This window comes from Anser anser (genome assembly GCF_964211835.1).
Source record: "Anser anser genome assembly, chromosome: 1".
Taxonomy (NCBI): Eukaryota; Metazoa; Chordata; class Aves; order Anseriformes; family Anatidae; genus Anser; species Anser anser.
Window position 1 is genome coordinate 144,391,554 of NC_139720.1, and position 25,970 is coordinate 144,417,523.

The following is a 25,970-nucleotide window of genomic DNA, read 5'->3' on the forward strand; positions in this document are numbered from 1 at the left end:
TTTTCCACGGGCACGCGCCTAGCCATCACCCGCTGAGTTTTGCCTCTTGCCATATGCTTTTCCCTCTTTAGCGTGGCGTTTCCTACAGGAGCTATGCCCGGTACCTACTTCTAATTACTCTGCTCCTGTGCTCCTTGCCAGCCTGGGGCGAGGCAAAGCCCCGCGCCGCCTTGGCTGCTCAGCCAAGCCTTCCCTCGCCAGCTCCAGCAGATGTGCATGATTAATGTATTATTTACATTTGGCTGCCTGATTATTATTTTTTTTTTCTGCCTCTAACCTTTACACTTTCACAATTTTATTTTGACTCTGAAATTCTGGGGATTCCACTTATAACCTTTATGTTTATTGGTGAAGGAGCTGTATTATTAGGCTGTTTTTCTCCCCTCTGTCTAATTCTGGAATTTAATTATATTTTTCTTTCTGCCTTTTGGTACAGGTGCAGCAATTAGATGGTATTAAGTCTGTTTCAAATTTATCAAATAGGCTTGTTATTGTCCTTTTTGTATACATCTGAAGTTGTAAATAAGTTATCTTTCCCATGAATTCGCCTGACAAAACTTTGCTATATCACCGAGGTAGACAGTGCTGATACAGATGCCCTAAGAAATGTCTTTAGATAGTTAGGGATGTTCCCCGGCCCTTTCTAGCCATCAGCATAGAGAGGCAGGAGTGGAAAGAGAAATGCTGCATTTAAGAGGGCAGCACAGGTCTGATAGTCTTGGTGAGTTGCAGGGAAGCAACAGGAGTTTATACAACCTTAAGTATTGAATATGAATACTTAAAACATGAAATTATTCAGGGATGAGTTTGCTTTTTGACTCAAGCTTGTGATCTTAGGCCCCTTGGATGAGCTTCCCGACATTTTCTGTGGCTGTTTGCTTTTTTTTTTTCTTTAGTGGTTCTAAATTGCTATCAATGAAAGAACAAAAGGTGAGATTTTTTAAAGCACTATTTAAGGGGTGAAACACAGGAAACACTAGCTATCATGTTGATGCAGCTTGCATAATTTCGGAAAGTGGGAATTAATGAACCTTTAGTGCTAGGCGTGCACGAACGGAGTTTGCATGAGCAAAGACCTCACCCCAAAATACTGTTATGAGAGACAGTGAACATAACTGCGATGTCCCGAAGGTGAACCAGCACAAGGAGTGCGGAGGAAGAGAGGCTCTTGGTGGTGTAATTTCACCGTGCCTGTGCTCTGCCCAGCACTAGCTAAGGCTGAGAGTTTATTCTCTGTCATTATACTAGGGGAAAAACATCCATCTTTTGGAAGGAAGTCCTAAACACATTTCAAAATGTTCTTATAGGAAAGCACAGGCAATGAAAAGCACGGACATGAATTTACATAGCCTCCAGGTGGTACGTACCTCTTCACACGGTGAAAGGTAAGGCTGCCAGGTTTGTTCAAACGGCGTGGGTGTGCTCAGTGACCTTCACTGGTGCCGATGCGACAGGTAGCAGCTTGCTGCTCCTGAGGCCAGGCAGGGTAATTCCTGGCTGATGAGCGATGTGGGAAAACAGTTCACATGAGATAGAAAGAAACTCTCTGGGAACCTCACCGAGCAGGCTAGATCCCGTGGGACAAACTTTGTATATTTTTGCTGTGCTGTGGGGCTCAAGGCTTGCACTGGTCTTTGGTGCAGCCCTTTGTCAGCGTGTTAAGAGGAATAATGTATTTGTCCTTGACTTGCCTCCCAGCCTGCTGCTGGACTTGGGTGAAAGAAAATCCGTCCCAAAAGGCCAGGTGAAGGAGGGCCTTGTGAGTGGCATGTTCTGCCCCTCAGCTAAGGGCAGTTTCCTCCAGCTGAGGTGCCTGCTTAAGTGCCAGTGCTAGCTGCTTCTCTCCGTGGTGCATGGCTGGAAGGTGGCTCACGGACCCCCGGCGTGCAGTGCCACCACTGTCACAGCACTCAGGTAGAAGGGGGACAGTTGTGTGAAGCTAGAACAGGTAATGATGCATAAAATAACACATCCAAGTTGCTGCTTGTTTATGATTTCCCTTGCCAGGACCACCTGAACTACCTGAAGGAAATTTTATAACTAAGTTTTTTGTGATGGGTCTGACCCCACACAACATTTAGATGATGTGATATTTAACTCCATTTCCTTTGGTTTAGAAGACAGTTCGATTCAGGAGACCTTGTCTGAGAGTTTTGTTTTGCATGAAATCAGCACTTGCTCTTTGTTATATGGGTGATGAAGTCAGAGACGCACCAAGCAGCCACTCTTAAAGCTGTCTTCAGCTACAGCTCCTGTAAATCCCAAAGTAGCCTGTTCTTTTCTAAAAATTCCCTTTTTATTCAATCCTGTAGTATCTGAAAAAGAAATAAAATCCTCCAGGACAGAGACTGCTTTTAGCCAATTATATACCACAGACTCTTGTGGACGCTTAAGCATTACTTTCCCCTGGCAAAGAGCTGATCAGACATTTGGGCCTTTCCCAGTCTGGTTTCAATCTTACCAGCAATGGCCTGAAACAACACAACCAACCTGACCCAGGTTGACCCTGCATTGAGTTGGGCTTGGACAACACCATCTCTGGAGGACCCAAACAGCCTAAATTTTTCTGGTTTTAACCCAGACTGGGGACAGTCAGCTCCCACTCAATGCAAGTACCAGGCAGTATCTTCAGGGTGTTATTGGCAATTACAGGCCATAATAACGTTCCTCGTTGCTATTGGATTTTTAGGCACTACTATCATCAGCCTCATTACCCACTGAAAACCTGCTGCGTGTTCAGCCTTCAGGTTTCTGTTGGCAGCCCTGGCCTCCGTGACCTTGTGCTGTCCTGCAGCTATGGTTGTTGCAGCGAGCCGGGCCTCTGGGGCTCGTTTCTGCCAAAAGTCAGCTATGCTGTATTGATTATTTGTCTTGGAAGGAGTTGCCATCTGGATGATTAGCGTGGACCCTTTTCTAACCACTGTCTAGAGGCAAAACAAGCTGAACTCCTGCTGTGCCACAGCCACAACTGGCTTTTATTTTTTTTTTTTTTGAAGCTGACTCTTTGCATTGCTCTTCCTCCCCTGACGTTGGGATGAAAAGGTTGGGAGAAATGCAAACCAGGGCTCTCCAGTGTGTGTTTTCTTGCTGCCTGAAATTCCAACAAGTGATGCTCCTTGCAGGAACATTCTTAATTCCCTTCACCATCATGCTGCACCCCAACACCTCTGTAAGAGCCTCTTGACGACCCCCAAAACCAAAAGCCTTTGCTTGAGCCAGAAGAGCAAACCTGGCCTGACGGCGCTGCAGAAACCTCACCAGATGAATACAGGCACAAACTTCAAAACGAGAGCTGTTCAGTTTATTGTATTTTTACCCTGCCAGCTCCCTAGCTACGTGGTGCCCAGCCTGCCTTTGGTGTCCTGCAGCATTACCAGCACCATGTTCCCTGGCAGAGCTGCCTCCTCCTGCTGCTTACCCCGTCCTCTGCTGCCTGAGCACCAAGATGCTCCAAGAGGTTTGAGCTGAGCTCACATATAAAACATCCAGGATCCTCCTGCAAAAATCTTGAACAAGAATGCAATCTAGGTTTCTAGCGAAGGCCAGCATGGTCACATATAAGATTTCCTACTATCACCAGGAGGAAAGACACAAGGAGGAAATACCCAAGTATGACTAGAGAATGGCTGAAGTAGGTCCCATACATGTGTCCTAAATTCTTCCTCTTTCAGAACTTGTCTTTTGTGCTCCTCCTCTCTTGCTGCCTCCCCTTGGAGATACACATTTCCTTGGCTTGTCCCAGCCTCCGTCCCAGCCCTTACCATCGCCTTCCTAGAGTTTCCTCATCAAGCCATGCAGTATCACTGTGCACCCCCAGGCCCCCTCCTGCCCTCCAAACCAAGACCACTTCCAGAACTGGTGAAAGGGAGAGTGAAGTCCTTCCTCTGCCCACATGTCCCCCACTTTAACTACTGGCTTTAATCCCAGGAGGGATTATTTTGGCAACACGGAGGCAAATTGAGGTTTTCCAACTCTAGAATGGCAGTAGCTACTTCCACCTGAATCTTCAAATTCAGCAAAACCCACCAGTGTTGAAGAATATCTGTTTTTTCATGAACATCCTGTACTTGCTGACTTCAGCCTTCTCATTTCATAGAATATGAAATTTCACCACCTTTGTCTGTCAGTCACCCCAATGAATTTTCTATTGACCTCTAAAAAATAAAAATATCTTTATCTTTCACTTGGCCATTCACATCCTATTGCTTATGTATCTAGGAATGAATGACAAACATAATTAAAAGTATTTATTAAAAATCAACATATTTATACATTTGTACATTTCACAGACTGCTGTATATGTTCACCAACATAACCATTAAGTCAGAAAGCATTAACAGTACAGATTTCCATCCAAACAAAATTTACTGCAGGGGAACTTCAGTTTTATAATCAAACATTGTAGAATGTCATTAACTTTTTTGTTTCCTTTAAAAATAGCAGCACATTTAATTATCAGTGTTCACAGGGCACAAGCCCCAAAGTGTTGTACAGCAGGAGAAAAAACAGTAAATAGATGCAATGGGAGGAGAGCTCACAATGAAAATGTATCAGTTACTGCCAATTATAAACAGCAGGATGTAATAAAAGACTTAGGTCTATGCTGAATAAAGACTGCAGCAAATTGGGAGAAGCAATAAAATGAAGCTACCTCTTGATTAAACTGTATAAAATAACATCTTTTAATGTCATTCAGGATAGGAGTCTTGCAAATAACAGGTTTCGTTATAAAGATTAAGCAGAATCAGGATAATGCTTGTGTGCTCAAATATGTAATGAAGGTCTCAGAAAACATAGACAAACTCCATCTCTACCACCACCTTTCCACAGTTGGCATTATAAGCTGCTCATGTTGTTGATGTAACTAAGTGATGTTTTATTGAACAGATAGAGATGTGCTAAGGAACATCTGGAACTCTCCAGACTAACACCCATGTCAATTTATTTAGGGCGAGGAAAGCAATATTAATTGGGTAATACAGGTTATAGGTTTTGGAGGTTGGAGTGTGGGCAGTAAAGCCAAGTTCCCACTGTAGCCTAAGCTCCTGTGCACAACTGAGCCGCTGGAGGACAGGCTGCCTGAAAAAGTCACTTCATTGGTTCTTCTGGTGTACTCTGTATAAAGAAAAATAGCTCATGTTTTTCCAGACTTTGAGCCCATTATTCTTATATTATTTACATGATAACTATCTCTTCAAATCACAGAAGTGAAGACTTAAACTCTCCCTAGTCATAAATGTACAGCCGTTACTTCGAACACAGCACCAGATTTTGGGCAACTTCTTTCCTCTTTTTGTCTCAGAGAAGGAAAAAACTGCACAGGATGACATACACACAGATAATAGACAATTTTTATGAGAGGAAAAGAGGATATACAAAAGAAATAGAAGTGTTTAAGAAGTGCTTTTTGTATGCGTCAACCACTGTAACAGAGGATGGATAAAAAGAAAGTCAGAAATGCAGTATTTCCTTAATTAGAAATTGTGGTAAATGAGTCTCAATACCTGCAAAAGCATCCGTGTGAGAGACTAACCTCACCTGTTATGCCCTGAATCACAGACACCGTGACATTACAAAAATTCTGCACTAGTGTTTGGATTTCAACACATACAAAATTGAGGACATTCATCAGCAAAAAAAAAAAATTACAAACAAATATTTTACCAAGAGCTAAATTAAGAAGAAATATTCTGCTTCAATCTCTTTTCTCTAAGGGCAGGTCACATCCCCTAACTGGACAGAGAGAATAAAAATCAGCAGCTTCAAGCTTTACCTCTCAGAGCCCCAAGTCCATTCAATTTCAGATCTAGAAGGATGGTCAACAAAATAATTTTCTTTCCTGCCTTTATTAATCTAGTTGTCAATTAACCACCAGATTATCATTCCCTCGCTGCTCTGTAGCCATGTCAGAAGAACTTACCGAAGCAGCAACGCTGTCCCAGCATTTCAGGTATACAAAACTAGAATGAGCAAACTGACAGCGCTAAGAAATGGAGGAACGAACTCAGGTTCTCCAATATGAAGTTCCTACAGAAGAGGTGGTGCGGTTGTCCTCCTAAGAGGATTTAAGTACAGGCACCTTTCATGAGTTTCCTGGTGATAAAATACAGCATCCCACACACCACTCTGACTAAGGGTGCCATGTCCTCTGGCTGTGGGTTATCCCAGTTGCTGAAGTGCTCTACGCACACTGCAGCAGCATCCTTCACCTGCCACCTCCCTGCTGAGCTCTTGTTCTACCTCAGCCTCGTGCTGTTTTTTTGCTTTTTTGTTTTCCTACCGTGGGACTTTCATATTAGTTCATCCAAATGAGTTCCAGTATAAAACTCACCTGGGGAAAAAAAAAAATCTAACAATGTATGAAACAAATGTTAATACTTTTTCCCGTCCCCATTCCTGGAGGGCTAAAAAGGATAGATCTCCCATCTTCAACAATCGCTTTTTGGTCATCAATGATTGCAGATGATTGCTACCTTGTGTTACTCCTATTTCTGTATTTGTTCTGTATGTAGAAATAGACATTTGTTACTGCTACGTTTTAGCCAATGTAAAAAAATGGAAAAATCATTATTATAAATAGTTTATATTTTTCAGCCTTACCTTTTCATGCAATAACAATTAAGAATTTTCTTGTGGTCTGGAATAATATGATCTCTAATCCATTGCAACACTAGTTGACGAAGACTAAGTTTGTTCATCACTACCTAGCAGCCAGAATTAGTCTTAACCATGGAGAGTGATGTTTGCTTTAATACCTCCTTATTAGATAGGAACAAAGAGCACACTGAGGATGCTTGCAGCAAAATAAAGTATTTCTTTTGAATTGCATGCTACTACACACAGAAAGTTTATCAGATCTTTGAAAGGTCACTGCCTCTCTATCAGCAAATATTTTGGGGACAGGGAACTACAAATTTGTCTCTCATCACTGTTATTTGTATACATGTCTGAAAACCATGAATACAAGATACAGAACCTGCTCATATCAATGAAACACAGGAGAATCACCCATAGCAGAAGTCAGAAGTGACAGAGAATGTCTTTTTTTGAAGGTGCTTTTCACTAAATGTTTACATACCTTAGTAGAAAGAGCTAAAAAACTTTTTTTAACCCAACACAATGGCTATACTTTTCTGATTTCTGATTCAGGAAAGAGAAAGATCCAAAGGACTTTTGCTTCAAATAGAAAGAAATGGATATCCTGGATGTAGTCTGGTTGCCCATTCCTGTATGCAACACAATGTTTATGGAAAGGCTGGCTTATGAAACAGCCTTATAACACTTCTGAGACTTCTGCTGAGACCGCAACTAGATGATATCATGCAGATGATCCACTTTACGGGAAGTCTGAATTCTGATTTGGAACACTAAAACAGTAAGAAGCCCTACTGACTGTCAGCTGCATGCTGTTCACTATTTATTAGAGCATTAAAAAATTGAAAGAAATGCTTTGACTTTGAAATTCTTAACTTTTATTTAAAGTCATCATTTTCAAACCTTTTTTTTGTGGGACGCTGCCTCTTTTAAATTGCTTTAAAATGGTTAAACAATTCATCCTGGCAGTTAAATATTTTTTGTTGTCTGAAAAGCTTTAGTTTACAGAATGTTTTGTAGAATACAAAAAATCCAGTACCCCTGTAGTGCATCTTTGTAGATTTGCTCCCAGTTATACCACCTTTCCATGATTCTGATTGCACGAAGTCATCCACAGGTACTAACACCCATTCTTGTGGAGTTTCAATCTGCTTAAGTTATGTTATAGCAAACATTTAGCATGTAACCTATATGCTTATGCATCAGCTACATCCTTATCCTCCAAGGAAACTCTATGATAAGACCAATTTATTCAACTGTATGTACAGTATATTTGCATATTAATAAATAAATCAATATTAAAGTATCTTCCCCATATAAAAGTGACTACAGTCTGACCAGACAATCTGACTTCATTTTTTTCTTCCGAGCACAGCTGTGTGACCAAGGCAATCAGTTTCCACTCAGTTTACTACAGTAACTGTAGGAGTAGAAACCTAACAGACCAGTGCTCAAGTTTAAATTCTATACAGCAGAGGAGAGAGGAAGGAAATAAAAGTACTAAAAAGTGCAAAGCCAATGACTCGTAGAGCAAAGAACAAGTTCATAACGTGATCCTGGGGAAGAGAATCCAAAAGAGGACATGCTGCAGCAAACAACATAACCAAAGCATGTTTTTGTCCTGATAGTCAGCTGCATTATGCCAGTCTTGTCATGTAATGCTCCAAGAACTCCAACTTCAAGAGATGCCATCTCCACCTCTACACGTTTATCGACACCACATTCAGTGCAAAGTGACATTTCTGAAAATAACTGTTTACCTTGTCTCCATAACATTCATCCTTACTGTGAAGAAAAGGCTTGCTTTCTTTGTTTATTACTATGTACAGAATAGACTATATTTACACCTCTCTGTGGTAGTGAACTTTTTTCCTATATCAACATTCATTAGAAATTGAGAAGGCAAGTGGCCACATTTTATGTTTATGGAATTCTTCCCATTAACCCAAGGACTATCTGTTCATCTTGATTTATACTTAAAGTAGCTGCACTTTGTTCTTTTTTCCAGCCCACTTTCAATGGGGTGTAAGTCATGGGAACTTGTGGGACCTGGAACATATTTCAAGTCTGATTGCTGGAGCTGGAAGAGTGATGAGCCATGTTTGAATTCAGACGTCTGTTTGCAGCACAGTGTGTGTGGACCATACCCCCATTCGGGTATCTTACAAATACAGGCTCGCAGAAAGGATTTTGGCACACTTGACAGACTTTTTTGTCCGAAAGGAGAATTGGGGTTCCTTTTTGTTTGACCTAAGGAAAAAAAATCCAGACATGAATCTAGCAAGGAAGGAAGACTAAGATGCAGCAAAAAAAAACAAAAACAAAAACAAAAAAACAACAAAACAGATCACTGGTAACATCATTACAAACACAGTCAATGACATAGGTGGCAAAAAAAAAAGATTTAGCTTTTTAAAACTATTTAACTTGAAATTCAATTTCCACATTCATACTAGTTTGTTTTCATGCTTCTTCCTAATCTTTTTAAATTGTTTTTCAAAGAAAGGCACTCACACATTTAATGTAGCTAAAAACCTGCAACAGCTTCCTAAACAAGGACACATGACAACTTGACAGCAAACCGAGTACTGTCACATTCTTATCGCAGATAGATTAAGCTGGATAAACTTTTATTAGAACAAAACAAATTTAAAAATCCACTCGAAACTTTAAGCAACACAGCTCTATAGTTAGGAATAGAAGAATGCTTCATAAGTGAATTTATCACTAAGCAAAGATTGACAAACTTTAATTGACGCCAAGTGCTGTGCGTTAATGCCAAGCTTTCTTGCAACTTCTCACAAGGCTCAATCCTAGCAAAAAAATGCTCCGTTGTTAGAAAAAACTGAAAGAGCTTCATTAATCTAGAAGTCTCAGATTCACTTTAATTCAGTCCACAAGTTCAAAGTTGCTCCTATTTCTAGGCTCCACCTCCCCTTGTTTTAATGAGAAAGCATAAAATTGACTCTAGCAGCCATGGCAAAAAAAAACAATAAATGCACCAATTAAAATTGCCAAGGACCCTATCTCAACTTTCTCCTAACTCTTCAAGTGTCTGACTATAGTTAAGACACATTGCAAATACATAATAAAGCTTCAAAGTGCCTCCATTAAAAACAAACAAAAACCTACCTTCTCGTATTTGTAGATCAAGTTTTCGGCTTGTGCTAACCCAAGTGCAGCCTGAGTCATTCTTTTTGTATGAATGCTTTGCCTCACCGCTCCGGCCAGGAAGGGGGAAAGGAGCTGCACTGACCAGCTGTCAGGCACCAGCTGCAAAACCAGAGCTGCATCAAACTCAGCAGCATGGTTATTCAAGAGATCCACAGCAGCCATGACTAGCGCATAATCCGAAGCGCCTGGATTTAGATATACCGACAGCAGCATATGGAAAAGCCTCCGTCTGTACTGCAGATCTCTGTTCTCAGAGTTCCATATACAGTATTCTTCAGCAGCATGGAAGTCCTTTAACTCATGGACAAGGATATGCAAAGCCTTCTCATGTTCTTCTAGTTTTCCATACAAAATTGCACTTTCCATATGAAGGTCCGTGCCACGGACTTTGTCTGTTAAATGAGAAACAAGGCAACGTTTGCTCAGTGCAGTAGAGAACACTACTACTTCTCCCAAATTCAATGTAGACAAGCCCACAGTAAGCTCAGTTCCCACGAATTTTGCAGAGGTGTTGGCAGCTGTATAGAGGACAGATATTTATAAGTAAAAGAATGCACGCAGCACTTAAAAGAACACCGCAAACTAAGGAAGAAGAAATTCCTAAATAACAGGTGATAAAACCAGTATCAGGAGTATGTTTTAAAATTCCACCATGTGAGTTTTGCATGTCCCTGCTACCACGTATGATAAACCCTAAGATGAAACTGCAGTATTTTTAAGCTCTGCGCCTGTCAAATATTATAGAAAAATACAGATACTTTGAAGTCTGTAAGAGACACTAAAGATCAAATAGAGTCCTTTTCTTAAAGAGAAAGGCTACAAACCCTTAATCTAGTCTGGCAGTTTAACCTTGATATGTTAGCAACAGGCATGACAAAAGGTATGGATATACAATGTTTTTTTTTTCCCCAAAATTGTTTTACCTGTTTTGTTTTTCAAAGGAACACACAAGCACGCACTGATCTCACCTTTATGTAAGATAATATAAGAAAACCTATGTTCTGAAATACACTGATTTCAAGAGAATAATCCAAGCTGTAACTCTTACTCTGAAAAATGTAAAGATGAGTAAGAGTTTCAATCAGTATGTTATACTTGTACATTACTTGTTATATAATATTTTGTTGACTAGAAAGGCAAGGAGGCAGCAAATGTTATTTCATTATTTTAGTTATTACTCACCTGTTTCTCTTTCAACAGCCAGCAGATTTTTCCCACTGACTTTCAGAAAGTATTTCACATCTTTCAGTACAACAAGCCATTTCCCTTTTATCCATTGGAAGGTACATTAAAAAGCAGGCAAAGAAGCACTGGCCTGAGGTATTTTAGCTCAACCGTTGCTTGCCTTATACTACAAATAAGATATATACTGTTCTTTTCACTTAAAAAGGATCCTCTTTTTCTGCACAGCATGAAAACCAGTTTTCAGGGCAAGAGGCAGTTATGTACAACAAAAGCCCTAGTAATCAGACTCCTCAAAGCTTTTCTGTAGTTCACACTAATTGAGAAACAGACTGCTTAACAAAAACTTTTAACTTTTCCATGTGCAAAAGATTGTCACATGTTACATGCACATCATTAAAAAGAAACTGAGTATAAATTAAGATACTGTATGAAGACACGTTTTCTATCTAGTTACATGCTCTGTGTTTGATGAAGTGGCAAACATACCATTCTGACTGATGAACTCAGATCAAAGGGAACAGTAACAGCCGTTGTATTTGCTAAATTACCTTGAGTTTGAAATAGGTGTATTTGGTTGATAGGCTTACCATCTAAACCTCAAATACTTTTTTTTTTTATCCATAAGAGAACTTTACAAATGCTGTATGTTAGCTCCAGCAGGAAGCAAAGTTATAGAGAAGTGTGTCTTACCCAAAATAAAGTGAACTCTATAAAGATCAGATTTTTGAAGAAGACTGCGTAGTTTCGACAGAAGTTCAGTTGTTTCTGTACAATTATCCGTGGTCACAGATTTTAGCTGAAGTATTGTCTCCAAATACAATGCAGCTAGGTGAGTATGATACTTTTCTTTCTACAAATGAAAAGAGCAATGTTAGCTCAGTTTACAAAAGCCAACTCCTTCTCCCCAATGAACCCTTCAATGAACATTTACATAATTACACAGAAATGTTTAAGTTCATTCATTTAATTCAGATCATCCAGAAGTCTTTTGTTCATGCAAACAACTTATTCAGACCAGCTTTACCAGACAGGATATGCTCTATGTACAATACTGGGTTCTCTACATCAACAGGACAGATTTCTGAAATATAGATATGACATCTTGTTCCTAAACCCCTTTTGCACCTAAAGTAAACAGGATTAATAAATAGCTTTTCTTGTGCAAAAATTATTTCCTTTCAAAATCTCATCTAGTGAAAGTCAATACAGTAAAACAGATCTCTCTCCTTTGATTATAAGGATGTTCACTCTTCTCCTCCTGTCTCCCTAGTTTAAAATAAAGTAATTTTGGCTTAATACAGTTTTCATCATATTCAGGTAAGTTCTTTGACCTTTTCTATTTCTGCAATAAAATCTGAGAAAGCTGCCACCAGAGGCAGACAAGCACTCTGACAGCACAATGTTTTTTGCATTATTCATTACCTCATAATCGTCAAAACAAGCTGATGATTTGACTGCTGTTTGAAACATTCTCACTAAAGCAGTCATAATAATCTAGTACTTTCCAGAGAGCAATTAATTTTATAACCCAGCCTTTACTAGCAGGTAGTAATAAAACGATTTAAAAGTTTATTTGAAAACATTCATAACATTAGAAATAGTACATTAATTGTTAAGTGTCATACATGTGGGATATCTGAAATAGCAGAGGGAAACCATTGACCTAGTATGTACATTTTAAGAATGTAGACTCATGAACTGTTCAGATTTACTGAGTTTTTGCTTTTTCTTTGTATTCATTTTTTGTAGGCTAAAGTAACTTTTCCTATGCTTAAAATGTCTCATATCCAAGTATTATAAAGTTTTTCTGCTTCTGTATTATACTTAAAAATCCCACCAAGGATAGAACAATGCAGTCACTACAACCAGTAAACACAACTTTTGGACATTCAACATAGAGATGCTTGCAATTCTACAGAGTGAAAGATGCATGTTTTAATTTTATTTCTTCTTCAGATCTTTTCAGAAGGAGAGAATAAAACATACCTACTTTTAACATACTGAATTAGCAATTTTAATATATTACTGCCACTGTGCAATAGGATTAGCAGTTGCTCAACCAATTTTCTATGATCTTACTGGAGTTGCACTTTATTTTTTTAAAAAAAGAGAAAAGAGAAAAAACTATAAACCAGTGACATTCTCTAATGGGGAAACTACACCACAGTAAGTTTGAATGTCTGAAAGCAATAAATGACACTTAAAAAAATATGGCTTCTAGTGATCAATATACAGTCAATTCTGATAGACTGAGTACACTCTTATGTTCCACCTTCTCCCATGCACTTTGTAGGTGGCTCAAAGTTCTGTGTGTCAACAACTCCTTGTTTGAGGATGTATAGTTCAGTCTGAATGAATGCCATAGTGAATATGCAAGCATCCCAGAGAAATTTTGATTTAAGTATCTTAAATCACTGTTTGTGGATTGAGCCTCACCAGTGACACAGAAAAGCAAGTGAGAATCAGATGTAGAAAAACTGACAGGAGGTAAGCAACTGTTTTGCCATCACGAGAGTTGAAAAGTTATAAACATAAGGCACTTCTCAGCTCCTCATCTTCTAGTTTAACCTTACAATACTCAGAAGAGAAAGAGTGACATAAAAAGCCTTTAAATTATGCTTATTTCCTCTAGACTTTGGTTATTTTCAGAGTTGCTCATCATACGCATAGGATTTAGAGTGTACACTATTTTTGGTATTTTTGTAGGACTCACCTCTATTTTTCTTTCTAATACAAGATGTTCTAGATATTTAACACGTGCTTTAGGGTATTTGTTAAGGCAACTGATGATATCATCTGGATTGATGTTTTTCTCCTGTTCTTCCAAAGGCCTTTTAGTAAAAATCTGTACTCCAACCTAGAAAGAGATAATTGTATTTAGGAACTTACTGACAACCATTTTTATTACCATTCCACTATCTACTTAATAGCGCTATCAGATCAGCTAGTACATTATTCAGAAAATAGACAATGTAAAAACTCACTCACACCATTAAGATTACACTACTTTGTGCTTAAAGTGATCTTACCTGCTTCTATCTCCCTTACCTCATTTGGTGTTCTATACATTGCCAATACAATGTATTATTCTATGTTGTTCTATATGTGTACCTTTCATTAGGCATAATCTATTCCACCTACAAGAAGTATTGAACAGATCTGGATAACAACAAAACAAAATACTTCAGTCCTTTGTAGCAATAAAGCATAAGTTGGAGACCAGGATGTTTACAGCCTTCTCCCTCTGTGCATATCATCACCTTTAAGAAACTTCTACAATGACCAAAACCAGAGTTGAGAAATCTGGCCATTACATGCAATAACTGAGCTTTTAACTAATATAGATTAGGTAGTGATCAGTTCCAACAGCACAGACTAATACAACATAAAACATCCCACTTCACACCACAGTACACCAACAGATGTTTCAAAACTCTATTTTTAATTTTTGTGGAATAAGTTAATTTGTTTAGCAATGAGATGTTGTCTTGAATGAAGACTAGTTATTCTATAATTCCTATAATGTAAACAGATAGTACCCTTCACTGAAATCCTTTTATATATGAAAAAGCAACAGCAGCTAACATCTTAGGTGCATTTTTTTTTGAAGGTCTAAAAATTATCTTAGAAATGTGAAAAAAGATTATATATATCTTTCATTGTTCAGACTGTTCAGAATGACTTAAGCTTTGTTTTCAGAAAAAGAAGAGGCAAATATCACTAGCACAGGGATTGCTAATAGTGGGACTTAGAAGAATTGAGATGAAAACTTTTAGGTTTCTATCAGTTACTATTTACTAGTTACTAAATATTCAGCAAAAATGGTCCAATCAGCATTGATACAAACATTATTCAACACCCAAACATTGCTGCAGCATTATATATATGATGATCTGGAAAAAGTACACCAATTACAAACCTCTTCATTTTTTTGTAAAACCCATTCAGAGTATTTCCACACTAGATCTTGGTCTGAGCAGAACGTAAGGAAGTCTACTATATATTCATAGAGATCCGAACGTGTAGAATCTTCAATGTCTCCGTCAACTATCTGCACCCATAACTGCAAAAAGAAAAGATTCAAGTGCTTAAAACATGTACTGTCTTCTAACTCAAGATGTATGCAAGCTACTACAACACTTAGTAGCAGTCGTTGGTACTTGTAACAATTAGAAAGGGCTTCTAGGAACATCAGTTGTAAGGGACCACACTGGTCGCTAAATTCATACCTCCTCTCCATCAGTCTTTTCTTGTACCTGCCATATTCAACTAGTTCCAACCCCATAACATGCGAATTCTCACTATCTGAGAATGACTAGCAGAAGAACTGAGGTGGAGGTACACCAACCACAAAGAAAGTTTTTGATAAGAGTCCTTTTCTCTGGTACAGTCTACTTTTCATGTTTTCTGAGCATGAAAAGTAAAAGCAAATGTTTCAAACAGTTTGGAAAAAAAAAGACATGTTGTTCTTCTTTTATTTTGACTGAAGAACTTTAATCACTGTGTGAGAGGATTTGCTTTTAGTTCCAATTTTAATTTGTGTAAAAATTGCAACATCTAGCAGACCAGTTTAGCAATGAACTTTGCTCCTTGAAACCACCAAAAACATATCTTGTATGCAACAATGGAGCTTCCTGGTTTGTTTCCTTACTATCTTTCTGCCCAGGAAATTACTATTTACATCTAATTGACTTGAATACATTTGACAGTAACTGCAATAAACATACTCTAAAAGCCACACAGCAAACTTCTTAGATACTAGATATGCCCTGAGATACACATTATTTATTGATCAAGCACATCTTTCTAGATGAAGTTTTTCAGACACTAATAACAAAACTGTTTAGTCTGCAGTCTGTAAGCCACCACTGGTCTTAATGACATCAGAAGGGGGTCCCTAAAGGAATTACTAAATCAGTTGAAACTCAGAAATATTGTAAATTACGTCCTAACCTGGCAATGAGCAGTGAACAAATTCCCAGTTGCTATCAGTGTCTGTCATGAGATTACATTACTGCTTTGCTCTGTGCATACAGACTGATCAGCACAGGATCAGTCCCTCAAACACCAATTAAAGTGGTATCTTAATGATTTTAGTGCTTCTGTACATCTTTTAAGAGTATAAACATTATGGTATGAACAGTTTTGATTAAGAACAGGATACAAGCATGCAAAGCACTGTCATCTTCAATAAGTGAGGGTCTTTCAGATCTAACACATTAATTCACTCAAGGAAGTCTTAGCATACGTTTCTCATATATACACGTCACTTTCCAAAATGTGAAGTTAGCACCTCAGATTTTTATCTCAGGTGTAGGATTTTGTAATGGTTTACAGATGACACTAAAAGCTTTATTCTGACCTGAAGTGCTGCAGCATCTTGACCATTGTAGTGATACAGGAGACCAAGGGCAAAATACCTGTATAAAAAGAGAAAACGGTATTAAAATTGTTAGATCTTCCCTACTAATATCATTATCATTTGATTAACAAGGAACGTAACAGTTTCTTACAGTGAGACTTGTAGGTGACATGCACATAGCCATGTCTACATTCAAAGGAGAGTAGTTCTGTCCTAGAAAAGTGTCTGTTTCTCTCTAAAGATAGTTTCTAGTTACTAGCTCCAACTTGAACAGTGACAAACTACTTGTCAAATTAGAGATGATTCCCTTGCTGTTCTTCGAATTTCACATACACACCTAACAACTCCAAATAAAAAAGTATTCATCCAATAGCTAATCATGTCTTTAAAATCAAATTTGTATGATGCTTTTATTTAAAACTCTGTTTCACTATCAGAAACATTTTCTTTAGTGCAACACAAAATCCAGTCAGGCAAGGAAGAGCTTTGTACAGTACACCCACACAGAGGTCTTTTTGTGTACTGTAATACAAATGAAGCTGAAGTTCTATAATGGCTGTTCCCACAAAATGATGCTCCACACTTCACATTTGCAAAAGCTTGCCATGCAAAGCATACATACCAAGAGGATTCAACAAAATACCTAAAAGGAATGAAACCACTAAGACTAATCACAATTAAAGACTCCTTGTCACCACTGTAGTTGCTACTAATGTACTACATGTTTTAAAGAAATGAAATCCAAGACAGAGATACTACCTACGACTGGAATATTTTACACATTTACTATCTGGTGTTTCCTGTTTAATGACTAACACCCAATTCTCCACCCACTGGCATTTCTAAATTGAAGTCACTTGCAGCCAACTTAAGCAGTGTCCTTTTAGTGGATCAGTGGGAGTTCAAAATCTGAAAGCAAGCCTTCTTTCCCTGAATAACTGAGTATAATTTAAAAGCTACTAGTTAGCAGATAGTTTCTACGTGTTTTGAGGCATCTTCTCCTTCTGTCCAAAACATCAAGAGGAGTATTACTACTGCCTCTATTCATTTCCCACATCATCATAAGATGCAATAAATTGCTTGCCCTCCCACTCCCCAACCAAATCCTTACCAAAGGTATTTTTGTGTTGAACACAAAGTTTCAGGGAGAAAACTGTATTTACCAGCATAGGACAGAATGAATTTTCTTCACTTCAGACTACCAATTAATACCTTTCCCCTGAAATTTGTAAATGCTCACAAGTAAGGCCAAATTGTCTTTTGGACCTGAAGCTGGAGAAACTGCACGGATTTGAACACATTGCTCTAAAATTCAACAGCGTTTAAGACAAACATGTTCCCTCCTGATCTCAAAGGTACCTTACTCAAAAAAATCCACTCACTTTTTGTGCTTTTCCAGCCAGGCTGCGCTATCTGTTAAAAGACAAAAGTTCTCTGAAACTAGCAGATCTAGCAGGCTTTCGTGATTCGCCTCTGCATATAACTTGAGTAAAGCTGTGTCGATGTCTTCCTTATAGCCATTTGCAACCTCAGTGCTGCGGACTTCGTTCAAGTAACTCATGAGGAATCGTTTGCATTTTGTCATCTTCTCCTGGTCCCCTTGGGTCAGCTGGTTGAGGTCAGCATACTCATGCAGGGGGGGATGAGACCGTATAAATGAAGAGGAAGTAGGCAACAGGAAGGGGTAGAGAGAGATCAGCTCCCGGACATCAAGCTGGCCGCTTCTGCAATTACAGTGTCAAACTAGATGAAGCAAAAAGAAAGAAAAAGTATACATAGGCACACACAAAAAACATAACATTCTGGGAACGTGTGCTTACAGTTAGGACACTAACAGGTCATCAGTTTCTGAAAGCTACTGCCTTCTACACTGGAGAAAATATCTTTAGAATAAATTTGGATTTTTTTTTTTTGACATTTCTACCCAAATTTGTTATTCTTTTTACACCTCCAGAGTATCAAGAACTCAGAGACTGGCTAAGCTTTTGCTTTTGACATCCTACAGCTATTTGGTGGCACACACAAAAGTCATCTAATAGGCCCAGTGCTGTTCCTAGCAGTATCATAGATTTCATTAATACATTATGGTAGTTACTGTGTTGATTGAGGCAAAAAAAATGGAGATGGTGAACCCTTGCATGCAAACCACAAAGACTCTGCAAGTGTAATTCTGCAGAAGACAGGCATCTCCCACAGAGAACTGAAGGTTTCTGAACACATTTGGATAATGAAAATGTTTTCCCCACCTCTGAAATGCGCCAGATTCCTCCTTCAGCTTACTTCTTTAGGAGGCTCTGAAAACGACCCGTGGGTACTAACTATGCATCCCTCTAACCAGTAAGAGGAAGTCTATTCTGCAGGCTTACATCAGTGTCAAATACTAGCAAGAGGCTTTTCCCTTCACATGTGTAGGGCATCTATACCCTATCTAGGAGCAGGCTTTAACAAAGAGATGTTACCCAAAACATTTTTCTTTCTAACCCATTGAAGAAACTACTCAAGCACTGGTAGAATGACTGTTGTGACAGAAGAATAAAACCAGAATTTTGTTCACGCGGCAAATACCTTCCTGATTTTCACAGCTAGAATGATTCTTCCTCCTAGTCCTTGCTATAGAAGAACAGCAAGAAACCAGGGGTTATGATTCAGTTCCCTGTCAAATTCATTACTCAGAATTCATCTTTAAAGATGAATAGTCCTGAACTGCAGAAGATACGGTTGCTGAGAAAACCCTCAAAAGGAACTTTTGAAGTTCTTCAAAATAAATCCTGTTTAGTTACTATTTTGTTGCAAATAAAACTGAAATAGTTTTGATCTATCCAGTGATCAGCAACCTCAGAAAGACTTTTCCCTTCACAAACTTGACTGGAAAGTATCCCAAAAGCAAACAAGTCATAACTATGAAAGCAGATGAAGCAGGAATATTTTTACCTTCTGCAGGCAATCAAGTGTGAAAGATCTGGGCAACCTGCTCTAGGCGGCCCTGCTTGAGTAAGGACCTTCAGAGGCCATTTCCAACCTCAACCATTCTGTGATCCCACCAGGTGGGTTAATCCCTCCTTTACTGTTCCGAAGCAAGGAAAGCAATACAGTATGCCTCAAGTTGTTCACTTCTTACCAGAGAAATTATTCCAAAACCATCCAGGAAATATGAGCTGGTAAGAAGCATCTCCATGGCAACAATTTTTTTTTTAAAGTTCTAAATAATTATTTAAGAGTATTCTTTGGCTACTAAATCTGTACTGTAAGAATGAAATTCTAGGAGACAGGAACAACAGCAAAAAATTTAAAAGCAGTAAGTACCCTGTCCAGAACCTAGTGACCGCAACGCATGGAAACAGCAATGTGGAAAGCAGAAGTCTGCAAGAGAGAAAAATCTGAACGTGACAAACCTTCCTGTGAAAAGAGGTTTGAAAAGAAAGTTTTTCCGATTCATACACAGAGCTCCTACTGCCTAATAAAAACAGCTCTACACTAGAAAGGCCAACCTCTAATAAGAAGCAGTGTTCATGTCTACTTTGCAGATTCCTGCAGTTGAGGTTTCCTTTTAATTCCTTATTTCAGACTTTGACTTTGCATTTGGTTTTGAAAGTTTTAGATCCACATTACGTGGAACTCACAGGTTGATGAGATTTATTTATTTTTAAAGAGGCAGAATAACCAAGAAATAGCAGGTTCTGTCAGTGGCATGATCTGGCAGTTCAAAGAGCATTTGGGCTTACATTAATGTAGTTGCAGCTCTGGTTAGTTCAACTACTCCACAAAATTAAGACAGGAATAATCCTATTTTAAATAAAAAAGAGACACGGGGTCTTTTTTTCTACAAGATTCTTCACTGATTTATGTTAGAACACAAAGCTAATCCGTAACTTGAATAACATCAACAGTCCAGTCCAAATTTGTGCAGAAGGAAGAAGTCTTATTAAATCCATGGAAATTAAAGTACAGAGACAACAGTTTCCTTGCTGGACATGCTTTCATGTACTTGGATATGGCCCAGGTTTAGATGGAGACTATGACCATGGAGAAGTTAAAAGTGCTGTATTTAACAAGTTTTAGAACATGTTCCAACTTCCACAGTTGCTGAGGTTCTGCACCCTTTCATCTTACCATCCAACTTTTCCTAAATGAGGAAGTAGTCAGTTACTTCACCTCTGAACTTCATGGATTCTGGCCTTCATGGCCATCTGAACATCAGAAGGAGAACCAAAACCAGCTTCCAACGTGGTTAGGCCATGCCTTGGGCTGTGAATCGAATCACCAGTGGTTCTCTCAGCAGGTCTGATTTGAGCTCAGATTGTACAATTTTGTTCTCCCCACAGCAATGGTAACTGGCAATCAGGCAACCTCCTTAAAAGCTAAGCATCATTCAGAACAGACTTCTTCAGAGACACAGCAAATACTAAACAATGGCCCCATCTGCATGAATGAGTAACATTCACCTCAAGGCTCATGGCTCCTGGGAGCTGCAATTTTTGGCTTGGTCTTTTTCCACTGTTTTTGAAGGAAATGATTTAAGAAGAGAGTTACAAATAGCACCTTCCCTTAGAATATTTGTTTGAATTTTCAGCTTCTAAGGTTTAGCAAAATATAGCTAGCCACTTACTAAAATGTAGAAGACAAGCTCTTAGCACTGACAGTTTGATCTGTCTTAAAAGGCAACTTCCCTCTGAGTAATTCTGCATTAGGTCTTTTCTGGCTTTATGTTTACAAACTGCACAGTAGGCAGAATTTACAAGACATGGGAAAATTCAGGTCCAAATTAAGACTCCTAAATTTACAGATATCAGAGATATCAATGTAGCCTACGTAATTTGGCTGTTTTACCCAGATATCACTAGCTGTAATGGAAGCTTACTTAAGATGCAAACCTCACAGTAAGTCCTACTTCTTATGTATCCGAGTATAGTTACCAGCATTTTTTTATTATTATTTTTTATTCTTTTTTTAAACCTTCCTAGTGTAGGAAAGAACTTAGCTAGAAGTCCATCTATGTCTCTTCCCATGTGAGACAATATTACAAAAAGAAGAGTTTATACTTTGATTTGTTAGTTTAATCAATCTGTCAGATTTGTTAAACTGTCAGATGTAAGCAACACCTAACCAGGGAAAGGACATAAGCAAATACCACAGAGAAATAGTTTCACTGTGGCATCTATACCAACATCTCAGCAAAATAACTAGAATTCGATAAACAGCCTGCTAAGCATGCTGTTTGGTCTAACTGCATGCAAACCCCTGACGACAGCAACGTGAAATAGCATGATTTGTAAGTTATAATGGATTGTATGGTGCTAATAACAACTGAATCTGTCAGACCAAAAAAAAGTTTTATCGTTAACAGCATGCTCAATTTAAGGTTGACAAATTCAGCTAAAAAATAAAATCTCTTCCCTTTGTTGAGCTATTTCAGTTTCAATACAGCTAGCACTTCCTTCCTTCTTGTCAATGTTCTCCAGTATTTTGAAGTATCAACATAACCTAAAGGAACTCAGTAGGAAAACATTCCTCCTAGAGGTTTCGGTATCTAAGAACTATGACAGTAAGCGTAAAGTAACTATCTTGACAAGGTTAACCAAGGCCTATTGGTGCAAGAAAATGACACCTGTAGTCCACTGTAACTATTTCCCCAGCTAATCTATAACTCAGATACTTTCTGAGGAATGAGATGATCTCACTTGAAATTTGGCCAGAAGCAGACCCACATCACACCAGTTTGTTGGAGCTACTGATGACACTGCTAAATCCATCTTTTCCTCAGACAGACATCAAGTTGCCCTTTGGCATTTTAACACGAGTTATTTCTGACTAACGCCAGCCTGAGATACCTCCAGAGCAACACAGAGATTGGAGGAAGTGTTTGCGTGGATTGCCATTACCTTTCCCATTTTTCCTTCAAACGTCAATAAGCCTTAAATGAACAAGACTGTCTGAGTGTTCAGTCAATGCATAACCAGATATTATTTGAACTGGGTGTAATGTCCTGGACTGAAAATCAGAGATCCTGCATTCTACAAGTTTTCAGTCACCCAAGTATTTATGGCTTACACACGGCTGGTCAGAAAGGATGCTTGTCTGTACTTTCTCCCCCCAGCAAAGGCTTTTAGCAGCTTATGAACAGCTGTTCTGCTTTGGAATAGCAACTTTCAGAGGAAGGGAACACCCCAGGATGCTGACTCAGCTCCAAAATTCATGCTTGGACAGGAAGTTCTCATTAAACACATTTCTTCTGATAAAGAAGCTTGCACAGTATCATTCATTGAAGCTCATTTGTCAGATAGACCACAAGCTGGATGGGTGCTGAATAACTGATCTTGGCTATTCCATCTCCATTGGTTGTGGCCAGAACAAGTTGCGCATAGACACTGTTCAGACCTTTCCTGTCTTTCTCCAATTTTTACCCAGTGTTTCCCATTACCCTGGAGAGCAGTAGGCAAAATGGAAAATTCCTTCTCCAGTAGTAACTTTGCCCAAAGCTTCACTTTCCTTGACACATTTCTATTAACCCAAGGACAACCTTTTTTTCCTCCCCTATAGGATACAAGTCTACCACCTACAGCAAGTTGTTTAACCATAACAATTCTATTTCATAGGCTCTCAACTGATTTGAAATGAATTTCAGCAGATAAAGATTCTCTTATGTAGTCAGCATGGATTACAATAACTCTGCACAGCTTCCCTGCACAGAATGAGGTACTGCTAGCCGAAATGAAATTATCAGATAAAATAAAGATAAAAGCAGTCAAAAATGCTGTTTATGGAGTGAAAGCGGATTACCAAGGTCATTGTATAAACAGGGCACTGTTGAAACAGCTGAGTTGGGAAGGTTTGTACAGACTTCCAAAAGAAGTGTTAAAAATAATTTCAGTAACATGATTCTCAATAAAAGGTGCAGTTGTGTCAACTGTATATACATTGTGACTTTTTGTTAAAAAAAAAAAAGCTTTTTTTCTTAAGAAGAGACATGCCACAGTGCGCACTCAGTAATAACGCCTTGAACTTCATATGCATGGAGTCAAAAAGTCTCTACACAATCAAGCCACAGGATTACAGCCTTAATGCTGCTGTCTGTTAGTATACAAAAAAAACAGTTGCATTAACTCTTCAAATATTAAATTGTTTCAATCTTACTCTGCTTTTCCCCCAACCAAGCTATTTTATCACACTGATCTCCAATCTGCATTGAAAAACATTCAAGTGACTAAGTGCTTTTAAAACTAAGAATGCTAACTCCTTATTTAAAAAAATAATATATTTCTTGTCACACAATTACCTGAAGAGCTCTTTTGCTTCAAGGAACTGAAGCTGTGCAAACTGTATAAAACCTGCTTGCTGCAGGATTCGTTTGTACATTACCTATGAAAGACAAGAGGGGAAAAAAACATTATTATATTTGTAAGGAGCTATTCGCATGGTACTAGTCATAGCTGTAATAAGTACCTTATAAAATCACTGAACACATGATCTTCAAGCAGGACCATCAAGTTAAATGCAAAATAAAGCCTTGATCTTCCCCATTTTCTACTGTATGTACCTGAACATACACAGGGTCTTGCTACCCAGACTGAGTTTCTTTTTACAGATGTGTAAACACAACACTATACACTAGTACTTACTAAAAGCAAAGTCAATGAGTAGCAAATAAAAGGTTTTTTTATTCAAAAAATGACTTCTCTAACATCAGTATGGCCTGCCTTGAGTTTTTGCTCATGGTATGTGCAAACGTGATGGCTGATGGTTATCTTTAAAGTTCTTGTAATTCAGCAGTCAAAGAAGAGAAAATAAAGGGTCCCAGCTGACCATAAATATTCAACTTTCTCCTCTTCTGACCCCACTTCTCCAGCAACCTTGCTGGTGAGTTTCATAGCCTCTTTCCCAGATGATCATATTTATGATTTTCTGCCTTTTAAAAAAAATACTTTTAAAGCAGTTCAATTTATAAAATATAGAAATCATACATAAAAACACTAGTAAGAAAAACAGAAGTAAAGCACAAGAACAGCAACGTGGTATGAAGTTTTATGGTTAAGATCACGACTCGACAGAAAAAAGTTTACAAAAAAATCACTTGAAAAAGAACATGAGATGTACTTTACATGTGAGGTTTTTTCTTCCTTCAATCTGAATGGTTAGTTACCACTAGATTAAATGTGGGTCAAATATTTCCAATGGCAAAAAGAGAATTACTAGAAGGAAACTAAATTGTGTTTTGCAAAGAACCCACCATTTGTGACAACATCGGCATTTTGTGAACGCAGCCAGCTAGCCACATCCACTTGCCCTTCATTTTCTCCCCCACATTTCCATGAATAAATATGCAGTTTTCTGATGTCTAACACAGTACCTGAATGCTGTTCTTAATTATAGGCTCCTATTTTCAATCAAAATAGCTAGAGAAACAGCAATACTTTCATGAACAAATTCTAGGCAGGAATTGCTAAAGAGTGACAGGCCCCAAGCAGGGTAGACCGATAGTCCAACTGCTGATTTTTCACCTTGATTAAAGACTGTGGATTGACTAAGAAAAGCTTAAGTCCATTTAATCTGTGCATATTTCACTAATGGATAATCCTAAGGAAACACTTGATCACTAGTAAACCATTAAAACCTATTGATCTGTAAGGTTGTAGGAGTCTTCTTGTCTCTCCAGTGTCACAAAGAGAAGGGAAAATAAAGGGAAATGTTATCTGGTGCATTTTTTCAGACAAATCTAACAAAGAAAATAAAGAAAATCACATCTTTATATTAAGTAATGTTACTATGCTATATGTCCAACTGTACTAATTTAAAAGACAGTTAAATAAAGCTAAAAGGGAAATTAAATACAGCAATAAAGTAAAACTGCCTCATAATAATACATACACAAAATATATAAAATATTTTTCATTTCCAGCTATGGTATTACACCAATGAATCAAAATCTGTGAACTGATGAATGCCTGTCTGGTCACTGCTTAAGGATGCAGATTGAAATCCTTTACCGTCAACTACCTGTACCTTGTTCCACCAGGAAACTTCAAGATCTGGCCTCAGACTTGCTAGGGAGGGTTAAAATACAAACACTTTTCATCTTACTAAAGAAATTAGAATCAAAAGGTGGTTTTTTTATTATTATTTTTTAAGTCTCTTCAATTTTTCCAATGGAGGGACCACTAATATTTACACATTAAGAATTAGGACATCGGAATTAAGTTTGAATTGATCTAACACACTGAAGACACTGCCTTAATTGTATAGCTTAGTCTGTACAGCAATCTTTTCAAATAGAAGTTAAAGTGAACTCATTGACAGTTTAAGTGCAGGCCTAAGAAATCAGCTTTAAATTTAAACTGATTAAGTGGTGTATTAACACTTAAATGAAAGTGAACATCTTCACTTGTCCCTTGAAGTCGTGCACCAAAGGGTTGTAAAATGTCTCCTGGCTGGCAGAGGCTTTCCCAACTTTTGAAAGATAAACTGGTAAGTATCCAGGTTGATTTTCAGCCAAGATAAGCATTTGACATCAAAATGTCTCATTATAAAGATTATGGAAGCAACAGATGTGGAAAATTCTACAGTCTTCCTCTGAGTTTTAAAAACAAGCTACATCTATATGCCAACTACAGTTAATTTTTGTTTATGATAGAAGAGCCATCTTCCAGAATGAGTTCTTCCA

At 38.2% G+C, this 25,970-nt stretch overlaps 1 protein-coding gene across 2 annotated transcripts in view; it reads right to left on the reverse strand.

Annotated features, from left to right (window-relative positions):
• Positions 1 to 4,234: 4,234 nt before the first annotated feature.
• Positions 4,235 to 25,970, reverse strand: part of TGFBRAP1 (transforming growth factor beta receptor associated protein 1) — a 36,614-nt gene continuing 14,878 nt past the window's right edge. For both annotated transcript variants that reach the window (XM_083818918.1, XM_083818919.1), the window contains exons 5-12: positions 23,589 to 23,671; positions 17,698 to 18,039; positions 16,316 to 16,373; positions 14,873 to 15,016; positions 13,667 to 13,810; positions 11,644 to 11,803; positions 9,727 to 10,160; positions 4,235 to 8,844 (exon numbers count right to left, since the gene is read on the reverse strand). In XM_083818918.1, coding sequence (XP_083675044.1) covers positions 8,656 to 8,844; positions 9,727 to 10,160; positions 11,644 to 11,803; positions 13,667 to 13,810; positions 14,873 to 15,016; positions 16,316 to 16,373; positions 17,698 to 18,039; positions 23,589 to 23,671 — 1,554 coding nt within the window. In that variant the 3' untranslated portion in view covers positions 4,235 to 8,655. The remainder of the gene's footprint in view (positions 8,845 to 9,726; positions 10,161 to 11,643; positions 11,804 to 13,666; positions 13,811 to 14,872; positions 15,017 to 16,315; positions 16,374 to 17,697; positions 18,040 to 23,588; positions 23,672 to 25,970) is intronic.